We start from the raw sequence: 27,112 nt of genomic DNA, 5'->3' as shown, positions 1-27,112 counted from the left end.
AGGAAGCTGTGGCGCATTTAAGTAATTATCCTATGGCTTAGGGTTAGACAATCAAAATACCAAGGGAGAAATTAAGATAGAAGTGATGTAAGCCAATCCAGAGAGAAAGAGAATAGAATAAACCAACCAGTTTCTGCTTGAAAGTGTTTAAACTCATTGAAATAAGAAGCAAGTTTTCTTAGAGAGAAGAGTGCTAGAGTAGAAAGAACATGAGTTTTAGAGTCAGAAACTCTGAGTTTGAGTCTTGGCTTTCACGTTTGACCTTCCTGAATCTCAGTTGCTTTATATGTAAAATGGGGTAATAATTATCCATGCCCATCAAGGATCAAGGAGCTTGAGAACTCCTAGGTCTGGGGGTTAATAAGCCACAGTCCCTAGAATGATCTATTAAACCTGACCAGCTAGAAAGGATTGGCTGTGGGGTGAGAAAATAACCAGAACATGGGAGAAAATAATGATGACATTTTGAGGACCTGGCAAAAAGACAGGAAGCAAAATAGCCCAGAGCAGAATTTGTGATCCCACTGGTAGAGGCTCTAGAAGGGAATGCGGCTGCTGCAAGTTGGGAATTCGAAAAAGGAAAAATCTGACTTCATAGCTTCACATTTCAGAGCAAAATTTGTCCCAGAAATTTCTCAATCTCAAATAATCCAAATGTTTAAAAAATACTAAGTCATGGGATGTCTGGGTGACTCAGTGAAGCATCTGCCTTCGGCTCATGTCAGGATCCCAGGGTCTTGGGATCAAGTCCTGAATTGGGCTCCTTACTTAGAAGGGAGCCTGCTTCTCCTGCCTCTGCTCCTCCCCCTGTCTGTGCTCTCTTTCTCTCTCTTTGACAAATAAATAAATAAAATTATTTTTTAAAGTTTTAAGTCAGAGCACCTGGGTGTCTCAGTGGGTTAAAGCCTCTGCCTTCGGCTCAGGTCATGATCTCAGGGTCCTGGGATGGAGCCCCGCATCAGGTGTTCTGCTTGCCTCTCTGCCTACTTGTGATCTCTGTCTGTCAAATAAAGAAAAAATCTAAAAATAAAAAGGTGCAGTCAGCCATGTAGCTATGCAGGGAGACCTCTAAATGGGTTCATACTGTGAAAAGATATATACTCCCCATGACCCACACAACATATCCCTTACTTTTGGGGTTTACAAGGCCTTGACTTACCCAAACCCTGCCTCCTTCTGCAATTTGCAATTATTTTGCTGCAGCTGCATGAGCCTCCTCATTCGTTTCTTACTCACACTAAGCTTGCTGCTACCTCAGGGACTTTGCACTTGGTATTTTCTCTGCCTGGTAGTCTTTATCCAGATTTCCACATGGTTTCAGGTCTTTGCTAGAAAGTCATCTCCACAGAGAGATCTTCCCTCACCACCCTGTCTAAAAGAGCACCCCCTCAATCATTCACTAGAATATAAATCCTATGAAGCTAGCAACTGTATTTGTTTCACTTCAGGACCTGGGTCAAGGGCTGGGTGCTTCTTAAGTATTGGCTAAATGAATGAATAAATAAATAAATGTAAAAGATAGAAGGAGAGAACACATCTAATAATGCACTCAAAAACAACAACAACAACAACAACAACAACAAAAAACCAATGATGTGGATCCCAAAGAAAAATCTCAGGGAGGCTAAAGCCGAAAATGTATTGAAGCTTTCAAAAACTGCTGAAAACAGTTAAGTAAAAAGCCTTTTAGTCAGTGCAAGGAAGGAAAAGAGCAACTTTCTGAAAGAAAATAAATCCTCTTTTGTTGGCATATTCCTTCAAGATGATTGATTTTTCAAGCTCAAAAAGGCTGGAGGGAAGAGAGGCGAGATGACAGGAAATCCAGGCAAGTGGTGAGGTTATTGTATCCCAGGACTCCAAGGAATGAATAGTTGGGAGGAAGTCTAGACAGTGGCAGACGCAGCATTGCAGAGATCCCAGGTCCCATGACAGCAAGGAAAGAAGGACACTACACCAATCCAGATTTGGGTTGAGGTGGTAGCTTCAGAACTGAAGAAGGAAGGAGTGGTGAGTAGTGTTACTACTTCACAGCTGTGATCAATGCAGACTGACTACTTCTGTTGCAGATGAAGATGTGCAACGGTCCAGTGACCTCTAGACGTTGAGCTGAGCGGGTCCTGAGACATGGAGCGAAGAAGGGAGCCACTTGCTACAAGAGACTTATCACAGCGGCCACGGAGGCCTCAAAAAAAAAGGTAGTACCAGTGGAGGAAGTGGCTTTGTGAGAGAGTGAGCAGTTCTAGTCAAAGGGACACTTCAGTGTGTAGTGAGATGACTGTGCAGGTGTGGCAGAGCTGTAATCCTTGGTAAAGTGCTGCTCTGAGTGTGTTTTTACCTCTGAGTGGGCTGCCAAAACTCTTAGTATTTGAAAGTGTGACAAAAACAAGTATTTAAAATTTGACAGAAGGGGCACCCGAGTGGCTTGGTCAGTTAAGCCTCTGCCTTCAGTTCAGGTCATGATCCCAGGATCCTGGGATGGAGCCCTGCATCGGGCTCTCTGCTCATCGGAGAGTCTGCTTCTCCCTCTGCTTTTCCCCCTGCTTGTGTTCCCGCTCTCTGTCAAATAAACAAATAAAATCTTTAATAAATTAAATAATAAAATAAAATCTGATAAAAGATGAACAGACCCCAAGAGGTGCCCCCGGGGCAGCTAATGTAGGCCTCTGCCCTTTAATGCGCTGTCAGCCTCCTGGCTCCAGCATCAATTCCATGTCTGAAAGACGGACTGAGCTACCTCCTTTCTTTAAACAACTTTCTGAGACAGCTTTTACTTACATCAAGCCTGACTACGGCTGTCAGTTAAAGCAGCTGTTCCTAGCAGTTGGAACACGTCGGAGCAAAGAAAAGACTATTCCAGCAGAGGGTCCTTTCAAGAAAGTTCACTTTATCCCTGAGTTACGAGGGAGGCCCACGAGGCCCAACAGGAACCGCCTGCTCCTTTTCCATCCCTCCCCGCAAGCCCCCATTCCCACCATCTCCCTGGATCTCTCTGCTGCATCGTCATGGGAAGTAACCCAGCTCCCTCGCCATCCTCACCCCTACACCCCTACACCTCTCGGTCCCAGCTCCATATGAAGGCATAGCCACATCCCTGCCACCTCCCGAAGACTCTCCCCGGTCAGTCGTCCATCAACCAACTTCAGCTGCCTGTCCTTGCTGAGATCCAGCGCCACATGAAATGCTGTCTCTTGCTCTCCATCCCGCCACACTCCTACACTTCTCTACTCCACCCTCGCACGAACTAACCTCTGCTCCCGGTCTCCTTAACTCCACGGGAGGGAATTTCTTCCCCCGCCCCCCCCCCACTCTCATGAGCCAATCTCTGTGCTCTGTCCTTTCCCACCCGCACTCCCCTGCAGCTCCCTCCTCCAGCCCCACGTGAATGGACCTCTGCTCCCCCCACCTCCCCATCACCCCCCTCCAAGCCTCTGAAGGGCTGGGCTGTCTCTATAGAAACTAGCCCTTGCTCCCTCTCTCTCCCCCCAACCTGAATCACTCTTTCCTGACCTCATGGCCTGGCTGTGGTCCCTCCACTCCCCAACCCCTTCTCACTCTCCGCGATCTTTCTAATTCTTCCCCAGCTGAACTGATCTCTCCCACCGTCCTACTCTCCATACATCTCTCTAGTAGACTCTTGCTCCCTTTCTCCGTTCCCAACGTCCTCCATTCCACCCCAGCTCTGTAGACCCTCCCTGTGAACTGCGTAGGCAGAGTAGTCAGACTCTCCCTTCCTGTCCACCCTCCACATCTTACCTAAGTACTCCGACCTTTCCCTGGTCTGGCCTCACAGAAACTTCTTCTGACTTCTCTGTCCCCACCCCCTGCCACCTCCCTTACACTTCTTGGTCCAACCCCACCTGAGCTGACTCCGCCCCCTCCCTCCCCATTATCCTACACCTGCACCACATCATCTGCACCTGCACCGACCTCCCCTACCATTTCTTCCCTCTCCGCTCCAGTCCCTTCATAAGCTGACCCCAGCCCTCTCTCCAGCCACATTCCCCTGCCCCCTTGTGGCTCTCTCCTCTGCCTCCACATGAAGCAGTCCCAGCCGACCCTCTCCCCATATTCTTGACCCCCATGTGGCTCTCTGTTCCAGCCCCACAGCCGCTGATCTGTGCTGCTCCCTCTGTCCCACACCCTTCCACTGAGCAATGGCTGCCAGGCACCAATATGAGTACCTTATGCTTGTTTTTAACCTTAAGGATAACTGATCACTCTCCCTTCCCCCAATATCCCTCACTCTATTTCATTTATGAGAACATTAAGGAGCAGGAGATAAGAATGTTTCCAGGGTGACAGTTAACAGTAAAATGGGAAGTAGGGCCCAGTCTTCTCACTCCTTTCCAATATTGTATGTCTTTTATCAGATCATGTGCCTCTTATTAGAAAACAGCAATATGAAAAAGGTCAAACCCTCCCGGTAAATGCTGTCAACTCAGCTCTGGGGAACAATAAACATAAAGCCTCACAGACCTAACCCTAACCCACACCTAACAAAGCCATGTGACAATGACACCAAGGAAATGAGACTGAAAACAAACACTTTTGAAATGCCTTCTTGGCCCTTTGTGTGAGTCTGCCTTGGGTCCTCAGTGACTCTGACTTAAGCACAACTCTTCTCCCCACTACGCAGACAAGGAACCTGCACTTCAGGGAGTCTGTCCCCGATTACCCAGCCAGAGAGTGGTGGAGCCCATGAGAGAACCCAGGTCTGAGGCTACTACTCTGGGCTCCCCCGCACCGCACCCCAGTGTTTCTCAGGGAATGATCCCTCTGCAGACATGTCTGGAGGGTTCCCAAGTCCTTCAGGGTGCCAGTGCCCAGGGATGAGGCCCAGAGCCATACCTCTTTACCTGCTCCCCATGTAAGGGTACCACATGAAATACAGAAAACCCAAGTCAAGTTAAATTTCAGATCAACAGTGGATAAATAACAAGAAGTCCAAATGGGATATACTTATACTAAAAAAAAACCCGATCTGAAATTCAAATGGACTTAGGTGTTCTCTTTGCTATCTGTATCAGACAACCCCACCCTGGGATTAGGATGTCCTCAGAGTTTAAAACCTATTCTCTCCCTCTACAGGCTTTCCATTTCCCCTTGACCCTTCCTGTTCCTCACCCAGCCTGGGGCAAAGACTTTAATTTTCCCTGCCAGGGCTTCTCTTATAGGCCATGCCATGCAGGGCCCAGAGGAGGCTGGACAAGGTCACTCAGCCCAACCTAACAAACACTGAGGTCTGAGACACTGACCACAGGCTGGCTGAATTCAACCTACTGGCATAGTGACTTGCCTTTCCCCAATTTGTCCAAGTACAAATTACCAATAGGACTCTCAGCCTTATACTTTGCCCAAACTCTTGTTAAGGCAGCATTTAGCTGTAGATAAATGGAAACTCTGCTGCTTTTAACCCTGACAAATTCCCAAGGCAAGAAACAATTTAATAGTAAAGGTTGGTTTCATTTCCTGCCTGTGGGCTGTGAAGGACTTGGGGGAACTAACAGGCTGCCTTCGACACAGTGGTTTAGAAAATGAACTCACAGTCAAGGCCAAAGAACTCATCCCTAGAGAACAGAAGCTTAAATTAAGAAAGGCTTTATTTTTAAGACAAAACAAATAGCACAAATACACATCCAAATGCACGTGAGTAGGTTCACTGGGTTTTATAAAAGAGAAAGCTGCACTCAGCTGTCAGTTATAACTAGAAACATCAAGGAGATGCCCCTTGCTTCTGGTGGCATGGGTACAACATGTGCTTGTCTAAGAAGTCATTCTGTGGTGGCATCAGTGTGGAAATGCATGAACGAGTGAGGTGATTAAAAGGCAGGAGTGCAGGTGGGTGAAAGCTTTAAGACCCTTTTCACCACCCTAATGTGCTCTTGTTCTGCTCTGAGGAATTGAAGCAATCAGCAGATCACCTTACAAAGAACTTAAATGTCAAAGAACACTTTCAGGTACCTAAAAGAGATCCAAGATTGTTACTGAAGTCATACAGGGAGGTGAGTAGGAGAAAATAGTTTATGTTCTCAAAACGCAGGTTTCACACAATATGAAAAGAAGAGACCGATCTCAGTAAAGGCTGGTCTTTTTCATGATGCGCAGGAACTCCTGCTCGTTGACTTCTCCATCTCCGTCTCGATCAGCCTCATCGATCATTTCCTGCAGGATAATGAAGAATCAGCTTAGATTAATTCATTAATGTAACTAAATTATGACTGAGCAGTAGGTCTTTATAATGTTACATGAATAGACGGTTGTGGTCCACCCAATGCAAATAATGCACTTTTTGTAACAGCTTGGCTACCAAACAGTTATTTAAAAATCAAGCAATACTTTGTCACACATGTCATCTAGAAGAGAACCTGAAGATCATCCTGACCAGGGGAATTCCTAAAACCTAAAATAGTAAGTAAGAATGTATCTGTGTGCATTTTTCTGGGAGTGGGGCCCATAGGTTTGTCACACTATCAAAGGAGAAATTAAGTGGCCAACAGAGGGGTGAGGGAACACCACTTTCCCTTCACACTAGGGCACACATCAGAGAAAATAAAACTCAGGGGCTCCAAGCAGGAATTGAAGTCCAGTCTGATGCCTTACAAACCTGCAACTCCTCATCAGTGAGGTTCTCACCCAACTCCTTGGCCACGCGCTTTAGATTTTTGAATGATATCTTCCCAGTTTCATCATCATCGAAGAGCTTGAAGGCTTTCAGGATTTCTTCTTTGGTATCTTTTTCAGACTTAACAAGTAAATCAGAAAACACAGGGGCAATTAGTCATGCGACCGCCCCACTACCACCTCACCCCTTCACATGGTCTTGATGATAGCCTTCGTCACAGAAGTCTTAGCTCACCAGAGATCAACATCATCCCAGATAGAAGAGCACAAAGTCAGTGATGTTATTATAAAAAAAAAGAAATATAAAGGATTGACTTAAAATATTCCTTCTGTACAAACCAAAGAGAAATAGGAGTGGAGGGTAGAGTTAAAGCTAGGGGAAAATATACCGCTTAAGCTGGTGGAGGGGACCCTCTTGGTCGGGGTAGGGAGATGCAGGGAGGACAGAGAGGGCCATTTAACTTGTTGTGGGACTGCAGAGAGTTCCTGGGATCCCAAGTACTGTAAGAGGAAGAAAGAAAAATCTCCAAGAACTCAAACTCCAGAAATTCCTGAAAAGTAGCTGAAGATAGAGAGAACCCGTCTAATAAGAGCAATCGGGGAACCCACCTTCAATGTGGGAACTAGGTAGTTACAAAATGTTAAGCTTTCTGATCTCTTAAATTAGTACACACACACAAAATACAGGTAGGATTAGATGTTTTCCAAGCAACAGAATTATCACGGGAACAGTCCCGTGAGCTGAGACACACATGGAGCTACTTTTCCGCAGGCCAGTCAAGCAGCTGAGCCACACAAGACAGGAGTCAGAAAGGCAATGAAGGAGCAATGGCCCAAGGGGCGCATAAACACACAGCCTGGGCAGGGCGGTGACATGCGGGGGAGTGAAGTGGCTTTTTCAGGTCATGCTGTCTTTCTTGACCCGTTGGATCCTGTAAAATGGTGACATCTGAGGGACTAGACAATGGGTGAAAGTGCCGAATGGCCAATTCCCGGTGCAGGAAAAAACACAGCTGTCGAGGTAACCTGTCCTCAGGCTAAAGCTTCGCAGAATAAACGAGAGAGAACAGAATTTTGACCTTTAAAGTATAGGCATTTCATCTTGTCAGGCAGTGCAATATTGCTGGCGTTTACAGCATTTCCTGCTTGTGCTTGTCACAGTGACATATCAGTTGGAGAAAAATAATCACAAGAGTGACAGCACTCGTACTCGTATGAGTTTACAGAGGGTAAGCTGACTTTTCCTGTGATTCTGCGGCCTTGAAGAAAACCAAGTAGAATGTAAGCATCCTGTCAGTCATCAGTACTATACTTTCTCAGCTGAACCCTCCAATCTGTATCATGTTTTCTTCAGTGAAGATATTTTTATACCTAGATTCAAATTTGTTCACTAGTATGCATGGAAAATATGCTAGCTATCCCAGCTAACTTACCATTTTCTGAGTCATCACAGTCAAAAAGTCACTGAAGTTCATTTTTCCCGTCCCTTCCTTATCAATTTCACTTATCATTTTCTTGATCTCTTCTTTCTTGGGTTCAAAGCCCAGAGCCCTCATCGCCACCTACAATGAAAACAGGACCATCTCAATAGACACAGCTAACCCTTGCAGGAGCAAAAATGAGAGCATGGAGAGTATCAAGCCAGCATCTGAGACAATCAAGTTGAAATGATTGGGAAATACTACAACATGATGCAGATTGATATTTGTGCTCAATTTTATTTTATAACACTTGAGGTAAGTAAAGACCGAAAACAGCATAGTACATCGTCTGCTGATACTTTCTGCAGGCAGAAGAGGGCAAAAGGGGGAGAACAGTGACAGGGAAAGAAGATGAAGAAGTAGAGGAAAGACAAGGCAGCACAATGGGAATGTAAAGGGCTTGCCTTAAGTTCCTTAACATCTATGGTCCCAGTCCCATCCGCATCAAAGAGGTCAAAAGCTTCCCGGATTTCCTGCTTTTGCTCTTCAGTGAGCTCTGGCTTAGGACTCATCCTTTTTCGCTGGGCAGACGATGCCATGCTTGCCTTCTTAAAGTTAGAGGCCTTTAGATATTTTACAAACATAGAAGCACAATATTATGTGATACAATCCATATTTTACATAAAATAATTACAAAGTGTTTTAACAATATTTACACCAAGCAATTCCAAAGCCTTGCTTAACAGAAAGTGCAATGTTTTACTGGAAAGAACAATGACTCTTTCCATGCACGTCTATCTTTCCCTGTTCTTTCCTGTTGTTTCTAGAAGCAAGGAGACCCTTTGTTCCTTTGGACATCTTTTATTGAAAATCATCTCCAAAGAGATCCAGCCAAGGAGCTGTGGATAACGGTACAGATAATCAGCTACCCTTGAGTTGGGGGACCCTAATTTTGGATATGTCCTTATAACACCCGCTCGCAGTATTCCACTTCCTTCTATGTACTCCGACTTTGTGATTACTTCTACATTTCGCCAAATATTACTACGTAGCTAAGGTATATATTCTGCCAATACCGAATAATAAAACTCAATCCTCTCGACACATCTGTGCCTCCTTCAAGAAGCTTAAACGTCTCCCCATTGTCCCTGTACTTATTTAGAGTGCACGTTAACAAACATAATAAACCTCTCCCGGTTTTGTGGGTAAACTTCGGTAGCGCAAGGCGGCCAGCAGGTCAGGGTCTGAAGGGTCTGAGCATGCGGGTAACCCGAGTTTTCTTTGACCAAGGGCGGTCACCGAGGGGGCTGGCAGGGGAAGGCCAGGGGAGCCCGAGGGATGGGTGGGCGCATAGTGGATGAAGGGGAGGCAGCGGACAATCACAGGCCCAGGTGGACGGCCAGCGTCTCTACCCTACCCTTCCGGGAAAGAGCTCAGAGGAAGGAGGGTCAGTCCAAAGCCGAGAACGGCGCCGGAGAGCTGCCAGGGCCAGATGAGGCCTGGGAAGAGCTCAGCCTCTGGGCGCGGGGCACCAAAGGGCGGCCCCCACTCACCATTGCCGATGGACTCCGCGGGCCGTTGTTACGGCAACCGACGTACACACTGATTCGGCGCTGTTCCCACCGTTCCGCGCGCGGGGCGCCGCTCCCCATTGGCGTAGAGCTGTGGTGGGCGGGTCTAACCGGACAAACGCCAGGCGCGGGGCTCGGGGGCTGCGCGCTCCCTGCAGAGACCCGGCTTCATTGGGCAGGATCATGTTCTGAGCACCGATTGGTTGAGCTGGCACTAAGCTGAGCCAATCCTCTCGGCGGAGGCATCTCGGCAGATCCTCTGCTCATGCGGGCGGGGAGAAAAAGGTGGCCGCCAAGGCCGGAGGTCTTTCGGTGTAAACGCCGAAGCCGCGCAGGGGATCACCCACGGACGGGTAAGGATCGCGACCTCCTCCTGGGAGGCTGCCTTTCTAACGGCTGCTGGGCGGGAGAGTAGGGGACTGGGTGGGGCCTATCGGTCGAGACTTTCTGAATTACGGACCGAGGGGCCAGAGAAGACCGTGACCTTGCGTGAGACTGTGCTCAAGGGGCAACCGAGACCCACAGAAGGGAACGGGCATGTCACAGAGTTTTAGACGACCGAGACTTAGAAACCGAATCCAGCCGAGGCTCTTCCTTTGAGAGTGTCCGTTCTAGAGCACCGCCTTGTCCCCCGAACAGATTTGGAGAGAGGATCACTTCTCTCCCCAGTATAAGGCCAGCCCAGGAAGGTAAGGTGGGGACTTGGGAACGGACTTTGAAGGGAGCGAAAGAGATCTGAGCGACCATGACGGAGAGGTTATCAAAATTTACTCTTTTTGACACCTAAACACTCGGCCGAGACAATGTTGTGAGCAAAGTCACACAAGACTTTTGGAACTGTAAGGTTTTCTGTTTTTATTTTTTTAATTTATTTTATTGTGGGTTTTTTTTTTTTTTCCCCATCATGATAACTGCACTCTTTACTCCCTATCACCTGTGGAACTCATCCCTTCGCCTGCTTCCCCTCTGGTGACCATCTCTGTTTTCTCTCTAGTTAAGAGCCTGTTTGTTGGTTGAGCTCTCTTTTTGCCCCCCTCCCATGTTCATTACTTTTGTTTCTTAAATCCCACATATGACTGAAATCATATGATATTTTTCTTTCTCTCCTATATTTCACTTAGCATAATATTCTCTGGCTACACCCATGTCCTTGGAAATGGCAAGATTTCATTCCTTTTGATGGTTGAGTAATATTCCAGTGTGTATATAGACCATGTCTTTTTATCCATTCATCAGTTATTGCACACTTGGACTATTTCCATATCTTGGCTATCATAAATAATGCTATAAACATCAGTGTGCATGTATCCCTTTGAATTTTTATTTTTGTTCTTTGGGTAAATACCCAGTAGTGCAATTATTGGGTCATAGGGTAGTTCTAGTTTTAATTTTTCTTTCAACATTTTATTTATTTGACAGACACACAAGATGAGAAAGGGAACACAAGCAGAGGAGAGAAAGAGGAAGGGAAGCAGACTCCCTCCTGAACAGGGAGACCGAGGCAGGGCTTGATCCCAGGATTCTCAAATCATAACCTGAGCCAAAGGAAGACGCCTAACGACTGAGCCACCCAGGCACCCTTGTAGTTTTAATCTTTTGAAGAATGTCCATACGGTTTTCCACAGTGGCTGCACCAGCTTGCATTCCCACCACTAGAGCAAGAGTGTTCCCCTTCCTCCACATCCTCGCCAACACCCGTTTCTTGTGCTGTTGAGTTTAGGCATTCTGGAAGCTGAGGTGATCCCTTATTGTAGTTTTGATTTTTCCATTTCCCTGATGACGGGTGATGTTCAGGATATTTTCGTGTGTCCGTTGCACATTTGGATGTCTTCTTTACAGAAATGTCTGTTCTTGTCTTCAGCCCACATTTTAATTAGATTATTTGCGGATTTTTGGAGGTTGGGTTGTATCAGTTCTTTATATATTTGAATATGAACCCTTTATCAGATGTGTCATTTGCAGATATCTTCTCCCATTCAGTAGGTTGCCTTTTAGTTTTGTTGATTATTTCCTTTGCCAGTCAGAACCTTTTTATTTTGATGTAGTCCCAAGTTTATTTTTGCTTTTATTGCCCTTGCCTCAGGAGACCTACCAGAAAAATTTGCTGTAGGCCGTGTCAAAAAGATTACTGCCTGTGCTCTCTTCAAGGATTTTTAGGGTTTCAGGTCTCACATTTACATCTTTAATCCAAAGTTCAAGTTTATTGTTGTGCATATTATGAGAAAGTGCTCCAGTTTCATTCTGCTGCGTGTGGCTGTCCAGTTTTCCCAACACCATTTGTTGAAGAGACTATCTTTTTCCCACTGGACATTCTTTCCTGCTTTGTCATAGAGCAATCGACCACATAGTTGTGGGTTTATTTCTGGGTATTCGATTATGTTTTATGGATCTGTGTGGCCTATTTTAATACCAGTACCATACTGTTTTAATTACTACCATTTTGTAATGTAACAAAATCAGGGATTACGATACCTCCAAAACAAGATTGTTTTGGCTACTCGAAGTCTTTTGTCGTTCCACACAAATTTTAGAATTGTTTGTTCTAATTCTGTGAAAAATGCTATGGGTTGTTTGATCGCAATTGCATTGAATGTATACATTGCTTTTGGGTGGTATGGACATTTTAATAATATTTGTTTTTCCCACCCATCAGAATGGAATGTCTGTCCATTCTTTGCATCATCTTGAATTTCTTTCATCACTTTCTACAGTTTTCAGAGTACGGATCTTTCACCTTTTGGCACAGTATATGCATATAACCATCTATAGATTTCTTTTCTTTTCTTTTTTTAAAGATTTTATTTATTATTTATTGGACAGACAGAGATCACAAGTAGGCAGAGAGGCAGGCAGAGAGAGAGGAGGAAGCAGGCCCGACACGGGGCTCCATCCCAGGACCCTGGGATCATGACCTGAGCCGAAGGCAGAGGCTTTAACCTACTGAGCCACCCAGGCGCCCCGATCTTTCACTTTTTTGTGTAAGTATATTCCTAGATAGTGGATTGTTTGTTTTGGTGCAATTGTAAATGGGATTGTTTCATTAATTTCTCTTTCTGTTGCTTCATTATTGGTACGTAGAAATGCGACAGATTTCTGTACATTAATATTGTATCCTGTGACATTATTGAATTCATTTATCAGTTCTCATAGTTTTGGAGTGGACTCTGTATAGGGTTTTCTATATGTAGAATGTCATCTGTAAACAGTGAAAGTTTTAGCTCTTCCTTGCCAATTTGGATGCCTCTTCTTTCTTTCTGTTGTCTAATTGCTGTGGCTACGACTTCTAGTAGTATGTTGAATAAAGTTACAAGACTGGACATCCTTGTCTTCTTGTTCCTGACCTTAGGATAAAAGCTATCAGTTTTTCCCCATTGACTATGATGTTAGCTGTGTGTTTTCCATATAAGGCCCTTAATATATTGAGGCATGTTTCCTCTAGACCTACTTTGTTGAGGGTTTTTTTTTTCTTTAATCATGAATGGGTGTTGTACTTTGTCAGATGCTTTTTCTACATCTGTTGAAATCATCATATGGTTTTTATCCTTTCTCTTAGTCATGTGAACTGTCATGTCGATTGATTTGCAAATATGGAACCACCCTTGCGTCCCAGGAATAAATCCCACTGGATTGTGGTGTATGATTTTTTTTTTTAAGATTTTTATTTATTTATTTATTTGACAGAGAGAGAGATCACAAGTAGACAGAGAGGCAGGCAGAGAGAGGGGAAAGCAGGCTCCCCGCTGAGCAGAGAGCCCGATGCGGGACTCGATCCCAGGACCCTGAGATCATGACCTGAGCCAAAGGCAGCAGCTTAACCCACTGAGCCACCCAGGCGCCCTTTTAATGTATTGTTCAATTTGGTTTGCTAAGGTTTTGTTTAGGATTTATTGCTTCTACATTTGTGAGAGATACTAGCCTGTTCTCTTTTTCTGTGCTGTCTTTATCTGGTTGTGGCATCAGGGTGACACTGACCTCATAGAATGAATTTAGCAGTTTTCCTTCTCCTTGTATCTTTTGGAATAACTTGAAAAGAGTAGGTAGAATCTACCTTATGAAGCTCTCTGGTCTTGGATTTTTGCTTGTTCAGAGTTTTTTGATTGCTGATTGAATTTCATTGCTGGTAATTGGTTTGTTCCAATTTTCTAATTTTTCCTGCTCCGTTTTGGTAGGTTATATGTTTCTAGGAATTTACCCGTTTCTTCTGAGTTGTCCAGTTTGTTGGTATACAGGTTTTCATAATATTCTAATTTTTTGTATTTCTCTGATGTCGGTTGTCATTTCTCCTCTTTCATTAGTGATTCTGCTTACTTGGGTCCTCTCTGTTATCCATGAGTCTTGCCGGAAGTTTATTAATTTTGTTGATCTTGTCAAAGAACCAGCTCCTGGTTGCATGCATGCTTGGCGAATTACAAGGGGGGTGTGCAAGGGTATGGGCCGAAGCAGGGGAGCTGCCCTCTGCAGCTGGCCCAGTGTAAGAGGGTTCCCGGCCCTTATGTGCTTCCCTTCTGGGCATTGGGGCATTATTTAGGGAGGCAGGGGACAGCATAAGTTTCTCAGGCTGAGAAAGGCATGCAATATATTAGCATCCATTAAGTGAAAGTGTTTGCTGACCCTTTGCCCTTCTTTCCCGGGACTCCTGAGTAAAGTCCACACTCAGCCTGGCATCTGAGCCTCGTGCCCAGTTTTGACTCTGCTAGTCCTTGGACATGGCGTCTCTCCATACCCTGCTTCCCAGTCAGCGTGCGGGGTGGTAGCCTGGCAGAGCAGAGAAAACCATCACAAGTGCTGCCTTAGCTGTGTAACATCAGCATGACTTTCGCCAAGTCTGCCGACCTCTCTAAGCCTGGGTTTCTCCTTGCTTTTGGCATCTTAATGGCCTAATATATTTAGATGTGAAAGGACTTGACATCTGGCAGCTTTTTGATCGGCTCTTTCCCCTTCCGGGCATGCCCAAAGCCTTAGACTTGGGTCAAATCCCTTCTCCACACTCCAGCCAGAGTGATGCTTCTGATCTTAACACTCACCCTGCTTGCAACTTCCTGGAGCTCCCCCATATCCTCTTGGTGTAACCCCTTAACCTGACACACAGCCCCTTCCTATTTTCAACCTTGTTCCCAGTCTTGCTTCACACTCGCTGTGACACAGCTTGTCACAGTTGCCAGAATATGCTGGCTCTGTGTCATCATCTTGTCCCTTCCGTCCCTGGCCATGGAAAGTCTTTCAGGACACCCAAGCCCTGTTTGACTCACTCGTCCAGGGCCTTGAGAACATGGCCTAGGGATCACCGTGGGCCAGCCGTGGGTTAGGTTACCAGCCTCCTTGCTCCGGGGGTACCTTCATCAGAGCTCAGAAGCGCTTCCACGGTGTTCCGCTGAGTCTGTCTCCCATACCACATCGTGGGCTTCCTGGTGCTGTGTCCTGTGCAGGTCCTGCTTGGCAGTGGCTAGCATTCAGTGAGTGAGCCAGACTTATTTAAGGAACTCACCAAGGAGAGAAGATACACCAGGTGGAGGGATCAACATAAGAGAAAGCTTGCAAGCGTGCTGATGGTTTTCTCAGGAGCCACCTCAAATTCAAAGCCAAGGCCTTTCTGTGTCCTAAAAAATAGACAAGCAGGGAGACGAATGACTGACAGAAACAACCAGATACCTCAGATCTATGAAAGGACAAGATTGTGCAAGAACATTTTGCCTTGATTCCTGTTTGCAGTTTTCTTGTGCACACGGGCATTTTCTGTCCACAGACTAGAGTGGTTAACTTGCGGCTCACCACATCTTAGCTTCCAGCTCTGACTCCATGGAGGACAGCAGGCAGGGTTCTTCTGAATTGCTCTGTATTTCATCTTTACAAAGAAGCTGCTCTCCCATGTTTTCAAAGGAGAAAACACTTGTCTTTCTGTCTGGTTTGAAGTAGACAGGCTCTCCCTTCCATTTGCCTCCAGAACAGTTGCTAGGACCTTGCCTCAGCAGGAGGGAGGAGACTGGGCTCACTTGGTCTCTTCCTTGATATTTTTTTTTTAGTTCAAGGTTTTGTCCCAATGTGTATGGCGGGCATACATACTGGTTTTTAATGGGTTCAAAGACATAACTTTGTAAAGGAGACAGACTTGAGGCTTCTGATATGTGAATCTTAACAATCCATGTTGCTCTTTGGGGTCTTATGTTTCCCCATCAGAGCTGTTCTGAGCCCATTTCTAGAGGACAGTGGGTGGCACCAAGTACATTTTATCACCATCCGTGTCCAGAATTCTTCATCTTGTGGAACTGAAACTGTACCTGCCGAACACTTACTCCCCAATTCCCCTCTCTTCTCAGCTCCGGGCACCCACCATTGTACTTTCTATGTATTTAAATTTAACTCCTATAAATACCTCATATAAGTAGAATCGTGTAGTACTTATCCTTTTGTGACTGGCTTATTTCACTCAGCATAATGTCTTCAAAGTTCATCCATGTCATTGCATATTCTAGAATGTCCTTCCTTTTTAAGGCTGAGTAGTATTCCATTGTGTGGTTGGGCCAGATTTCCTTTATGTCTTCATCTGTCGAGGAATATTTAGGTTGTTTCCATCTTGGCCATTGTGAATAGTGCTGTAACAAGCAAAGGAAGGCTAGTGTTTATCTCTTCAGATCCTGGTTTCAGTTCTTTTGGATATATATATATACCCAGGAGTAGAATCACTGTATCATATGGTAGTTCTATTTTTAATTTTGTGAGGCTCTTTTATAACATTTTCCATAGGAGCTGTACCATTTTGCATTCCAACCAGCACTGTGCAAGGCTTCCAATTTCTCCACATCCTCACCCACACTTCTCTTTTGACTTTTTTTTTTAAAAAACTTCTATTTATTTATTTATTTGACAGACAGAGATCACAAGCAGGCAGAGAGGCAGGCCGAGAGAGAGGGGAGGAAGCAGGCTCCCCACTGAGCAGAGAGCCCAATGCGGGACTCCATCCTAGGACCCTGAGATCATGACCTGAGCCGAAGGCAGAGGCTTTAACCCACTGAGCCACTCAGGTGCCCCATCTCTTTTGACTTTTTGATAACAGCCATTGTGAGTGAACAGGAGTGAAGTAATACCTCATTATGGTTTTGATTTGCATTTCCCTAATGATTAGTGACACTGAGCATTTTTTCATGTACCTGTTGGCCATTTGTATGTCTTCTTTGACTATTCAAGTCCTTAGCGCATTTTTTGAAAACCCTTATTAGATACATGGTTTGTAGATGTTTCCTCCCATTACGTACTTGCTGGAATTTGCCTCCTTTTTAAGGCAGAATAATACCGCATTTTGTTTATCTATTTATCCACTGATGGACCCTTGGGTCACTTCTACCTTTTGGCTATTGTGAGCAGTGGTGCCAGTGAACAGGGGTGTACAATTATCTGTTCAAATTCCTGCTTTCAGTTTTTGGGGCTGTATTCCCAGACATTGAATTCCTTGATCCTATGGTGATTCTATGTTTCATTTTTTGAGGAGCCATATGCTGTCTCTCACATTCCCAACAGCAGTGCACAAGAGTTCGAGTTTCTCCACAGCTTCACCAACACTTATCAATTTCTGTTTTCTCGTTTTGTTTTGTTTTTTTTATAATTGCCATCCTAATGGGTGTGAGGTGGTATCATTGTGGCTTTGATTTGCATTTCCCTAATCATTAGTGATAATGGAACATCGTCTTGTCTGCCCATTGGCCATCTGTAAAGTATATCTCTTTTGAAGAAATGTCTATTCGATCAGAGCTGTTCTTGGTGTTCATTTTAATCTGAGTGTATATCAAATGGGGGTTTAGGTTGGGGGGTATCACCAGTGGAATCTGACTCATTTTCTGAGCTAGTCTTTGGTACCCTAGTCCCTAGAGACAACTAAAGTGTCACCAACATTCTGAACTGGCTCATAGTGTTTACAGACTTTAAAGTCATTTGTATATAATTTGAGACAAAGTAGATTTGATTTTGTTTTTGCTTCTACAGGGTGTTGGTTTGCTGAGGATTGAGTGAGCACTGTTTGAATGGTATGGATCATGGCAGCAAAATGCTTTCTTTTATCTCCCAGATTTTTCCCTAGGATCAAGTGGGAAACCGGCTTAAAGGCTTCTTGCTTTTCTAACAGTACAGAGGATTATGGGATTGGCAGCTGTGCTGTTTGGATTTCAGAACTGAAAGAATACTTGTTTTCATTTCCTATGGCTGCTGTGACAAACAGCCACAAACCCAGTAGTTTAAAACAGCAGAAATTTCTTCTCTCCCAGTTCTGGAGGCCAGAAGTCTGAAATGAAGGTGTCTCCGGAGCCATGCTCCCTCTGAAGGCACTAAGGAAGGAAACGTCCTTGCCTCTTCTAGCTTCTGATGGCTCCAGGCGCTCTTTGGCTCACGGCCATGTTACTGCAAACACCAGCTGCCCTCTTGTTTCCTCACGCTTTCTTCAGGTATCTGGGAAATAGTGGGTATTGTGAGCAGAGCACTGTAGCAACCCACCGGCCCTCAGGGAAGCTCCTGCATTTTAGAGGGGTGTCTGCCTGGTAGGGAACAGAGGGGGTCTGCTGTGCATCTGGAAAGGTCATGAAAAGTGAAGTTTTGAAATACATTTTCCTGATAACGTCCATTATGATTTCAGAGATATGTTTGCCTAAAATGGTTCCCATGGGACATAGAGGTTCATAATATCCATTTCAAGGCCATTTCATCCACCCACAAAATCATTTCCTACAAGGACGCGCGCGCGCGCCCGCGTGTGTGTGTGTGTGTGTGTGTGTGTGTGTGTGTGTGTAACTAGCGGTGGCTGCCTGGCAGCCATCTTCTCACCAGTGAGTGTTCTCTGAATATGGCTTTTTGCAGGCAGTTCGATTGTTTTCTTTGTGACAGATTTCACCATCTCCAGATGTTAGGAATTCCATGACTTAAGTACATTGACCACTATAAAGAAAACAGGTGTAAGACCGAATACATCTAACCCAGACTGAACACTGCTCTTGGTTTGCACGTCAGTATTGCGGGTGAATGGAGAGAGGAGCATATCCTAAGGGCTATCACAAAAGCTTCTCCTAGAAACCACTCCTCTGTTTGGCGGTGTGTGTCTTTGTCAGCAGATAGACTTCACTGTCTCCCGGTTGTGAGGTGCTCGGTGCTCACCATGCTGGGGCCACTTCCTGCGGGTTTTTGATGGTCACAGACACTGGGTCCTTCCACACCTTGTCAGGGTGGCTTTCACCTCACCAAGAGGAAGAGCTCTGTCTCCTGTTACACTCTAGCGTCATGGGGATGAGCACGTCGTCCATTTAGGGGAAACTCAGCAGCAGCAAGGAGACAGGTTGTGTCTAGTTTGTAGCAGGGCTGGCACCAGAACCCGGGACTCCTAAGGTCTGTGCATTTTGCCACCGTACTACCACGGCGTAATGGTCAGTACAGACGAACAGGACGATTGGAGCACGTGAGTGCCGTGGGAAAAGTTACAGTGCCACAGGTGTTCCTTTTGTTGTAAATGATGAAGGAAGTCATTTAACTCACTTTTCACTCTGCCTCTAATCCAGGTGTATGGTGAGTTATGGGCCCAGGTACACCCTTGCGTCAGAGGGAAGCCCGTCCAGGAGTGGCAAGCAGAGGGCTTCCTTTAACAGCAACAGCAGTGGTTCGGCTCTTGGTGAAAGCTCGACAGGAAGGGCATCCACAACAACACGGACACCTAAAAGATATTTCCGTCTTGTAACATGAATGTCTCTAAATGTGTCTTTCTGAATAGAAAACTTCCATCACAAGCATAACCATATTCGGAGCTGAAATGGACCAAGCATTTGATGAGCCAATGAGAGACCACATCACACGAACACATTGGACAGAAGACATTCCCAATGTAAGTACGACATAATAAAGGCGAGCCAAAACCACGTAACGGGAAGGTCAAGCACACATACACTACCAGCAAACCATTGATACTAGCTGTGGGTCAAAAATTGTATTTGGTACGTTTATTTAATCAATCAGTGTTGACTTTTTATATAAGATACATATATATTTATTTAAGGTACCAGTTACTTACTGCTGTGTAACAATGTCAGAACGTAGTGGTTTCAACATCCATTTCTTTGTTCGTGATGCTGTGATTTGAGCAAGTGTCAGAAAAGACTTGAAGGAATTGTTGGGCCCCCATGGAGGTTCTTTGTCTAGATCTGCAGATGTTGGCTTTGACTCTTTGACTCACTTTTAATGAATGCTAACACTTCAGAAATGAAATCACACTGAGGTAAAATGTGTTTGTATCAAATGTTAATAAATTATAGACGCCCAGAAGGTGCCCTGCACCACCAGGTCATCCTGGTCTTTGCACGTTAGCTCAGAATAAAGCCTCTAACATGCCTCTGTTAGTCCAAGGTTAATGTGAGAGTCTAGTTGCCAAAGAAATGTAGATTTCAGTGGTTGTATCAATGGCATTCTTTGTCACTGGCTGACTTGATAAGAAGTAGACGTTATAAATTTGAACTATTAAAATAAAAAGAATACTTTCATCTTACCTTACAATATATTTTATGTAAGACTTCTGAAAAGAGGCCCACTGCTAGCGACGAAGGAAAAACAGAACAGGTTAAAGAAACCCAGGGGCCTAAACCATTCTCTTAGCTCAAGATCATAGTGCAATTGAAATCATTCAGATGGCTTTCTTTTCTATTCTTAAAACTCTTTGCAAGAAGTTGAGTTTGTAATTTCTCTGAGTAACCCATTCTTGTGTCTCACTAGCAGATTTCAGTTTGGAGTGGTTAGAACACATTCCTTCTTGTCCTCTGTGCCCACTTCCTCTGCATCATCGTTTGTGGCGGTAAAAAGCAAGGAGTTATCTCACGCGATCTCTAACCATGTAGTATTACGGGTGTGATTGGAGACATTGCCCCATTGCATACCTGACTTCTCTGAGATAAATGCCAGTTAAATCCCCATCATTACAAAAGTCTCTCCCCTCCCTCCACATGCGCATGCTCTCTCCTTCTCTCTCAGATAAATAAATCTTATTTTAAAAAAGGATTGTCCACATTTAAAATCATGAAATGAAATTACACTGGACATAATAGAAAGATTATTTGATTTTTTAAAAATTAGACCATCAAACTTTGAAACAACTGTAACTAGAGATGCCAGATAATATAACCAAAATAATCTGAAATCCTTTGGGATACTATCAAAACATGTCTAGAGTGAACACCTTTGGATTCAGGCAAACTTTTAGTAAGCCGTGAAAAATCAGTTTGGGGAGCAGGGAGGCTTGGACTTATCTAAAAAAACTGCATTTTCCTGTACAGATGACTTGAGGAAAGGAGAAGGGGTAGCCCACATGAGGATCAAATGGAATCGCATAGTTAGTTTGTATCCTGCAGAAAGTCAAAATTTGAGTCAGAGTGCAAATTATTTACCATGGTATGATGACATGTATATGGGAGTAATCAAAACAAAACCTAGACAGAAATGGGTTCAGGAGATCATTTGGTTGGGGGCGGGGGGAATGGCCAGGCTGGTTATGTCAGCAGATTATGCAGGCCTGAACCAATGATGCCAAAGCTCCAGAGCCATCTCCAGGTGGCCCAAGGGACTCCAGTAAAGAAATAAATAGAGGGGTTGGTTGATTGTTTTCTAATCAGGATGTTTTTAAACACCTTAATTTTATCTTTTTCATGTTCCAAGATTCCTTGTTTATGCACCACACCCAGTGCTCCATGCAATCTGTGCCCTCCCTCATACCCTGCACTAGGCTCACCCATCCCCCCACCCTTCCCCCTCTAAAACCCGGAATTTGTTTCTCAGAGTCCACAGTCTCTCATGGTTCCTCCCCCCCTCCAATTTCCCCCAACTCCCTTCTCTCCATCTCCCCATGTCCTCCATGCTATTTGTTATGCTCCACAAATAAGGGAAACCCTATGATAATTGACTCTCTCTGCTTGACTTATTTCACTCAGCATAATCTCTTCCAGTCCTGTCCATGTTGATGCAAATGTTGGGGATTCATCCTTTCTGATGGCTGCGTAATATTCCATTGTATATATGGACCACATCTTTAATGTCTTCCGTTTCCACACTCCCAGCTCTGATGAGCTTAGGCGGAGAGAATGGGGATTTGTCATCTTCAGGAAGCCCAGATATGGTTTCCAAAAGACCCCCAAGGTGTGCCTTCAGAGACACTTGGAGCCGGCTCAATCAGCATGCAGCAGACGCAGTTTTCCACCGCCTCCCCGGTGTCAGAGTATTGAAGTGCCCGCATCTGGGGCTCTGTCCTTCCATTATCCCCAGTTAGCAGAATTGGAATGTAACTAAGAAAGGGCACAAGTTGCAAAAGCTGAAATGTAAACCCCACGGCTCTTCCTGATACCTCAACTTGCTCAGGGCTCAGAGAAGGAAAAACAAAGTCCTGGGCCTGGCTGATTAACAGTTTGCCGATCCTCCCTGCAACCCCTCAGGAGGTCCTACCAGACAGCAACAGTCTTGGATATACTAAGGCAGGGAGTGGGTAGGCATCAAGCCTGAAGTCACGCAGCCCAGCCCTGGACTGGTTAGGGAGGGTAAGGGGCTTTGTCCCGTGAGCATAGAGACCTTGCTTTCTTCTCTCTGATGGTTTAAGTGGACATTGTCCGTTGAGTGGGTGGCATGTTGTTCTGTTTTGGTTCTGTTTCTTATGCCTTAGAAGTGCCCAGGGATCAGTTATTAGGAGCAAGAAGCTATCGCTTTGAGGGTTTTTGTATTGTCCAGTTTTGATCATTGGTAGTTTCATTCTTTCCGGAGATGCCTCCTGCTCCTTTCGTTAAGTGTGTGGTGTGCGTGTATGAGATCATCCAGTCCAGCCACATCTATCTTGCTCTCATTTGCTCTCTTTCTTTCCTTCTTAACTGACCCCAGGAGATGAGGGTCCCACTGGCAGTGGAGCTCCAGAAGTGCAAACAGCGGGACGCGCTTTGTAGCTTCCAGTGCTCCTGTACCGCCGACCACCCCTTTCTTTCTGCAGGCTGCTAAGTGCACAGTTATCGGAGGTTCTGGATTCCTGGGGCAGCACATGGTGGAGCAGTTGCTGGCAAGAGGCTACACTGTCAATGTGTTTGATATGCGGCAGGGGTTCGACAATCCCCGGGTGCAGTTCTTCCTGGGAGACCTCTGCAGCCAACAGGTAATGCATCCCCCAGCCTTGTCAGGGTTCCACAGGCCCCTAGAAGGAAACTACAGGCTTGCCCGACTCACAGGCAGCCACATTGTTTAAAAAAACAAACAAACATGTTTTCGAAAAATTTTGAAGTTACAGGAAAGAACCTAACCCGCATTGGGTCATTACAACTCTACTCTGCAAGCTCTGCACATAAATGAGTGGGTGTGGCCATGGGCCAGGACACCTTCACTTGCAAACAAAGTTGTCCACCAGCTATAGCGTGCCTCCTGCTGTTCCAGAGTATTCCGTTGGCCTTGGGACAACATGGGTCAGGGCATGGACCCCCATGCAGTTGTAAATCTGTGTACAACTTTTGACTCCCCAAAAGCTTGGGGAGTCCCCAATAATCTCTTGGCCAGAAGCCTTGCTGATAACATAAACAGTCAATTAGCACACATTTTGTGTGTTGTATGTGTTATATACTGTGTTCTTACAATAAGGTAAACTACAGAAACGAAAATGTTATGAAGAAAAACATGAGGAAGGGAATCGAAACAAAAATTGGAAAAAGAAAACCATAAGGAAGAGAAAATACATTCATGGCACTGGACTGTATTTATGTCAAAACTACATACACGGCGACCCGTGCAGTTCAGACCTATACTGTTCAAGGGTCCCCTGTAATGCCCAGAAGTGCAATTGCTGGTTTTCAGGAGTTTTTTTAATTGAGATTTGCTTCACATTCTGTAAATTTAACATTTTTAAAATATACAACTCAGTGGTTGTTAGTATATTCACAGAGTTGTGTGACAGTCGCTTCTGTCTCATTCCCGAGCACTTTCGTCCACCGAGAAGAAAACCCCAGGCCCATTAGCAGTCGTTCCCCTTCTCTACTACGCTCCCGAGCGCTCATCTCATCTCCCATCTCTCTGGAGGTGCCTATCTAAGTGGAGTGATGCAATATCTGTGCTTTTGTGACTGGCTTCTTTCACGGAGCATCACGTTTGCAAGCTTTATCTGTGTCATAAGGGTATTAACATTTTGAATTTTATTAGATGTTGCCCTATTGCTCAGCAAAGCTGCTATGCCAGTTTTCCATTCACACCAGCAGCGTGGTAGGTCGGATCGCCATTATTGAACGTCTTTGCCAACATTTGATGTAGTTAGACTTTCTGGTGTCACCATTCTGAAAGGTGTGGCATCGGACCTAGGTGAGGCTTACAGGCATGTGCCCTCCCTGTTCAGGATGCCAGGCTCTGGCTCTTTGTTGATGGTCTGTGAGGTCGCCTGTCAGTGACCTTTGTCCATTTGTGTTTGGCTTACTTTGTGTTTCTTATGGCTCTGTAGCTTCCCTTAGCCCATCGGTGATCTTTTTTTCTTGGCTTTGACATCCTTTGCTATGGTTTTGTTACTTTGAATTTTAAGATAGGGCTTCCCCTCCAGGCTGTTTTCCCTCCCACACTGCCCACGCCTCTGAGCCTGGAGATGGGGTAGAAGTCTTCCTTGTCTGCCATTGCCACTTCCTCACTGCCCTGAGGTCCCTCTGGCTGTGTGGGGGATGCCGGCAGACTGTGCATACCCCAGTGTCCTTCCCTGTGACGGTCCTCGACGGGCCCCTGCTCCCTTTCCCAACTTTCCCAGGTGGCTCCTTCTCATTTCTTAGTGATTTTAGTTCCTGGCTGAGGTTCGCCGATGAGCTCAGTGTTCACACACATGACCCTGCCAGTACCCTCGCCTCACCTCGCCTTGGCCTCCTCTCATTCACTCTTCTTGGCCTCCAGGCCACCCCAGAGCCTGTTGTCACCAGTAAGTGTGTCCTCTCCACGATCTCACTGGCAGGCCCCCCACTCGGAGCAGCAGCTACTGTCTTTCTTGTCCGGGCCCTCGGTACCTGGACCAGTTCGGGAAGCGCACCCAGGCATCGGGCTCCTTGCCGCCGCCCCTCCCCCTTCACCCCGTCTGTGTCCTCACTGCCTTGAAGTCCGTGACTGACTCGCTGTCTTGCGTCACACTTAGCCGCCTTGCCTCTTTCTTGTCTCTCTCGTCAGTCAGGGCGCTCCAGAGAAACAGCCGTACGGTGCGTGTGTATGTGGACAGAGAGGAAGTGGCTGGGGTGGGGGTGGGAGTGAATGAGATTTAGTGAAAGAAATTGGCTCGTGTGATTGTGGGGCTGGCGAGACAAATTTGCAGGGCAAGCCAGCAGGCAGGAGACTCGGGCGAGACGTGCTGCTCCAGTCCTGAGGCCGACTTTCTTCTTACAGAAACCTCAGGGTTTGCTCTTAAGGCCTTTGAGTGAGTAGGTGAAGCCCACCCAGAGCACGGAGGATACTCTCCGGTCCTTGGAGTCAGCTGAGGACGGGTGTCAGCCCCAGCTGTGAGATACCTTTGCAGCAGGACCTAGACCAGTGTTGGATGGGAGAACTTCCTCGGCGTAACCCCAGCCGTGTTTAAATCCGATTCTCCCTCCTCCCTGGGAGCCTCTGGGCAGCTGAACAGGGATGGAGAAGAGAATACAAGGTTTCTGGGGCACTGGGTGTCTCAGCGGGATGAGGGAGCACGAAGCTGGCTGAAGACCAAGCAAAAGCTGGCGCCTTGCACGCCCCTCTCCATCCGCTCCTCTCTCTCTCTCTCTGCCTGCCTCTCTGTCTACTGGTGATCTCGGTCTGTCAAATAAATACATAAAATCTTTAAAAACAAAATACAAGGTTTCTGCCTCTTTCTACTGACCACAGCCTTTAGCCAGCCCCCCGGGGACTCTGGTCTTCTTCTTCTCCCGCATCAGCAATGGGTCCTTCTCCACCCAGTCGTAGCCAACAACACACAGACACGTTGCAGGATCACCCGTCTTAAGAAAGCAAAATACCCTGGTGCGCGCCCACTTCTCTCTGCCGTCTCGGGAGAGCTCAAAGCGCCGTTTGCCGCCTGTGACTGCTTCCCTCCACTGTCTGTTGCACGCGCTCCCGTGAGGTTGTCACCAGCAACCCCTGTCACAGCCGCCAAGGACCTGGAGGCAACCAAATCCAGTGGCCAAGCCTAGGACCGCCCACTTGCCCATGTCTCCTCCTGCCGTTCTGCCTCATTAGCTCTGTAATATCTGAATGTAGCAGGCTCCAGAGCTCACTGCTTACACCTCTTTCCTTCTCTGAGCACACTCGGTGTCCAAGCGAAGCCCTCCGTCCCCTGATCACAGACAAAGGACAGTGTCGGGGCTGACAAGCTCCAGCTTGAGATCTGCAGCCTGGAGCTCTGCTGGCCTCGTGTCCATCCGGCTGCCTGCTGCACATCTCTGTGTGGATACATAAGAGACATTTGTACTTGCCGTGTTCACAGTTCACAGTTCAGCTCCTGGTTCCCTGCTGTGAGCCCCCGCCCCCACTACAGCGAACCTACTAGAGTCCTGTGCGTCTCAGTAAATGGCCCACTCTGCCCTTCCAGTTGCTTTGGCCAAAAACATTAGATTTACCCTTGTACCCTCCATCCCATTCGTCAGCAGATTGTGTCCACTGAACTCTCAGAATAGATCCCCAGTCCAGCGACTTCTCACTCCTTCCTTTGTTACCGTGCTGGCCCCAGCCACCACCTTGTTAATGCGTGAGTCCAATCGTGATGCCCCTCTGTTCAGAAGCCTCCAGTGGTCCGGTTCTGTTTAGCGCAAACATATAGGCCCTTATCATCACCTTCGAGGCCCTGCATGATCTGCCTCACTCCCTCTCTGGCCTCACCCTGTCCTATACTCACTCAGTGCTCCAGGCACACTGGCATCTTTCCTACTCCTCAAACTCACCAACTGCGTTTCTGCCTCAGGACCTTCGGACTCACTGCTCTTTCCGCCAGGAGTGCTCTTTGTGAACCACAGAGCTTGCTCCCTAAATTTGTTTAAGTCTCTCCAGATCGCCTTTATTCTACCTTAGCTTTCTGTATGACACTTGGTACTACCTGATGTGCCCTGGTTTCTTCTCCCTGAAGCATTTCCTTTAGCATCTCTCACTGAATATCTGGGCACTGAGCTGAATCCTCGTGTGCCTGAGAATGTCTTTATTTCACCCTCTCTCATAAATGCTGATTAGCTGGGAGGGGGGCGGAATTTTAGGTTCATAATTATTCCTCCTGGTGCTCAATCTGATCATCATTCCTTTGAGGTTCAGCCGGGTTTAGCTCTCGTGCCTTTTAGGATTTTCTTTTTTATCCCATGTGTTTTGTAGAGAATATGCCGAGGTCTAAGTTTTAGTTTTATATTTAAAACCTACTCAACAGCTAGTGGGCCTTAAAAATCTGAGGACTCACGCCTTTCCTTATTTCTGGAAAATTCTTCAAATATGGACTCTACCTCCATTCTCTCTGTTGTTTCTTTCTGGAAGCCTTACCGGACATACAGTAGAGTCTTC

At 46.0% G+C, this 27,112-nt stretch overlaps 2 protein-coding genes and 1 long non-coding RNA gene across 9 annotated transcripts in view; 2 read left to right on the top strand and 1 right to left on the bottom strand.

Moving 5' to 3' along the window:
- The window catches only part of LOC309856038, a 1,055,650-nt gene that overhangs the window by 507,172 nt on the left and 521,366 nt on the right, over positions 1–27,112 (top strand). The window lies entirely within an intron of this gene.
- Positions 5,583–9,780, bottom strand: CETN2 (centrin 2). Of its 2 annotated transcripts, none has more exons than XM_082716678.1 (5): positions 9,596–9,780; positions 8,507–8,665; positions 8,055–8,183; positions 6,605–6,742; positions 5,583–6,162 (listed from the first exon to the last, which is right to left on the bottom strand). In XM_082716678.1, exons 1-5 carry the CDS (start codon positions 9,692–9,694, stop codon positions 6,073–6,075), a joined length of 615 nt encoding a protein of 204 aa, XP_082572804.1. In that variant the 5' UTR covers positions 9,695–9,780; the 3' UTR covers positions 5,583–6,072. The 2 variants fall into 2 exon arrangements, with proteins under 2 accessions (XP_082572804.1, XP_082572805.1); XM_082716679.1 differs by having other exon boundaries at positions 9,460–9,619.
- Positions 9,707–27,112, top strand: part of NSDHL (NAD(P) dependent 3-beta-hydroxysteroid dehydrogenase NSDHL) — a 29,465-nt gene continuing 12,059 nt past the window's right edge. The window contains exons 1-4 of one of the 6 annotated variants that reach the window (XM_082716647.1): positions 9,707–9,966; positions 12,434–12,591; positions 19,353–19,463; positions 22,593–22,751. In XM_082716647.1, the coding sequence (XP_082572773.1) occupies positions 19,392–19,463; positions 22,593–22,751 (231 nt within the window). In that variant the 5' untranslated portion in view covers positions 9,707–9,966; positions 12,434–12,591; positions 19,353–19,391. Of the gene's footprint in view, positions 9,967–12,408; positions 12,592–19,352; positions 19,464–22,592; positions 22,752–27,112 lie in introns of all 6 variants that reach the window. The other 5 variants (XM_082716648.1, XM_082716646.1, XM_082716649.1 and 2 more) reach the window with 5 other exon arrangements.

The sequence above is a fragment of the Mustela nivalis genome (genome assembly GCF_964662115.1).
Source record: "Mustela nivalis genome assembly, chromosome: X".
NCBI classification, from domain to species: domain Eukaryota; kingdom Metazoa; phylum Chordata; class Mammalia; order Carnivora; family Mustelidae; genus Mustela; species Mustela nivalis.
Note: the sequence above shows the minus strand (reverse complement) of the source record. Positions and strands in the feature narration are given on the sequence as shown.

Excerpts from the sequence above, each read along its gene's own strand:
- CETN2 (XM_082716678.1), bottom strand. The coding sequence starts at position 9,694 with ATGGGGAGCGGCGCCCCGCGCGCGGAACGGTGGGAACAGCGCCGAATC. Across the intron at positions 8,666-9,595 it reads CGCGGAGTCCATCGGCAATG|GCCTCTAACTTTAAGAAGGC; the intron begins GTGAGTGGGGGC and ends AAATATCTAAAG. Across the intron at positions 8,184-8,506 it reads TAGATGTTAAGGAACTTAAG|GTGGCGATGAGGGCTCTGGG; the intron begins GCAAGCCCTTTA and ends TTTTCATTGTAG.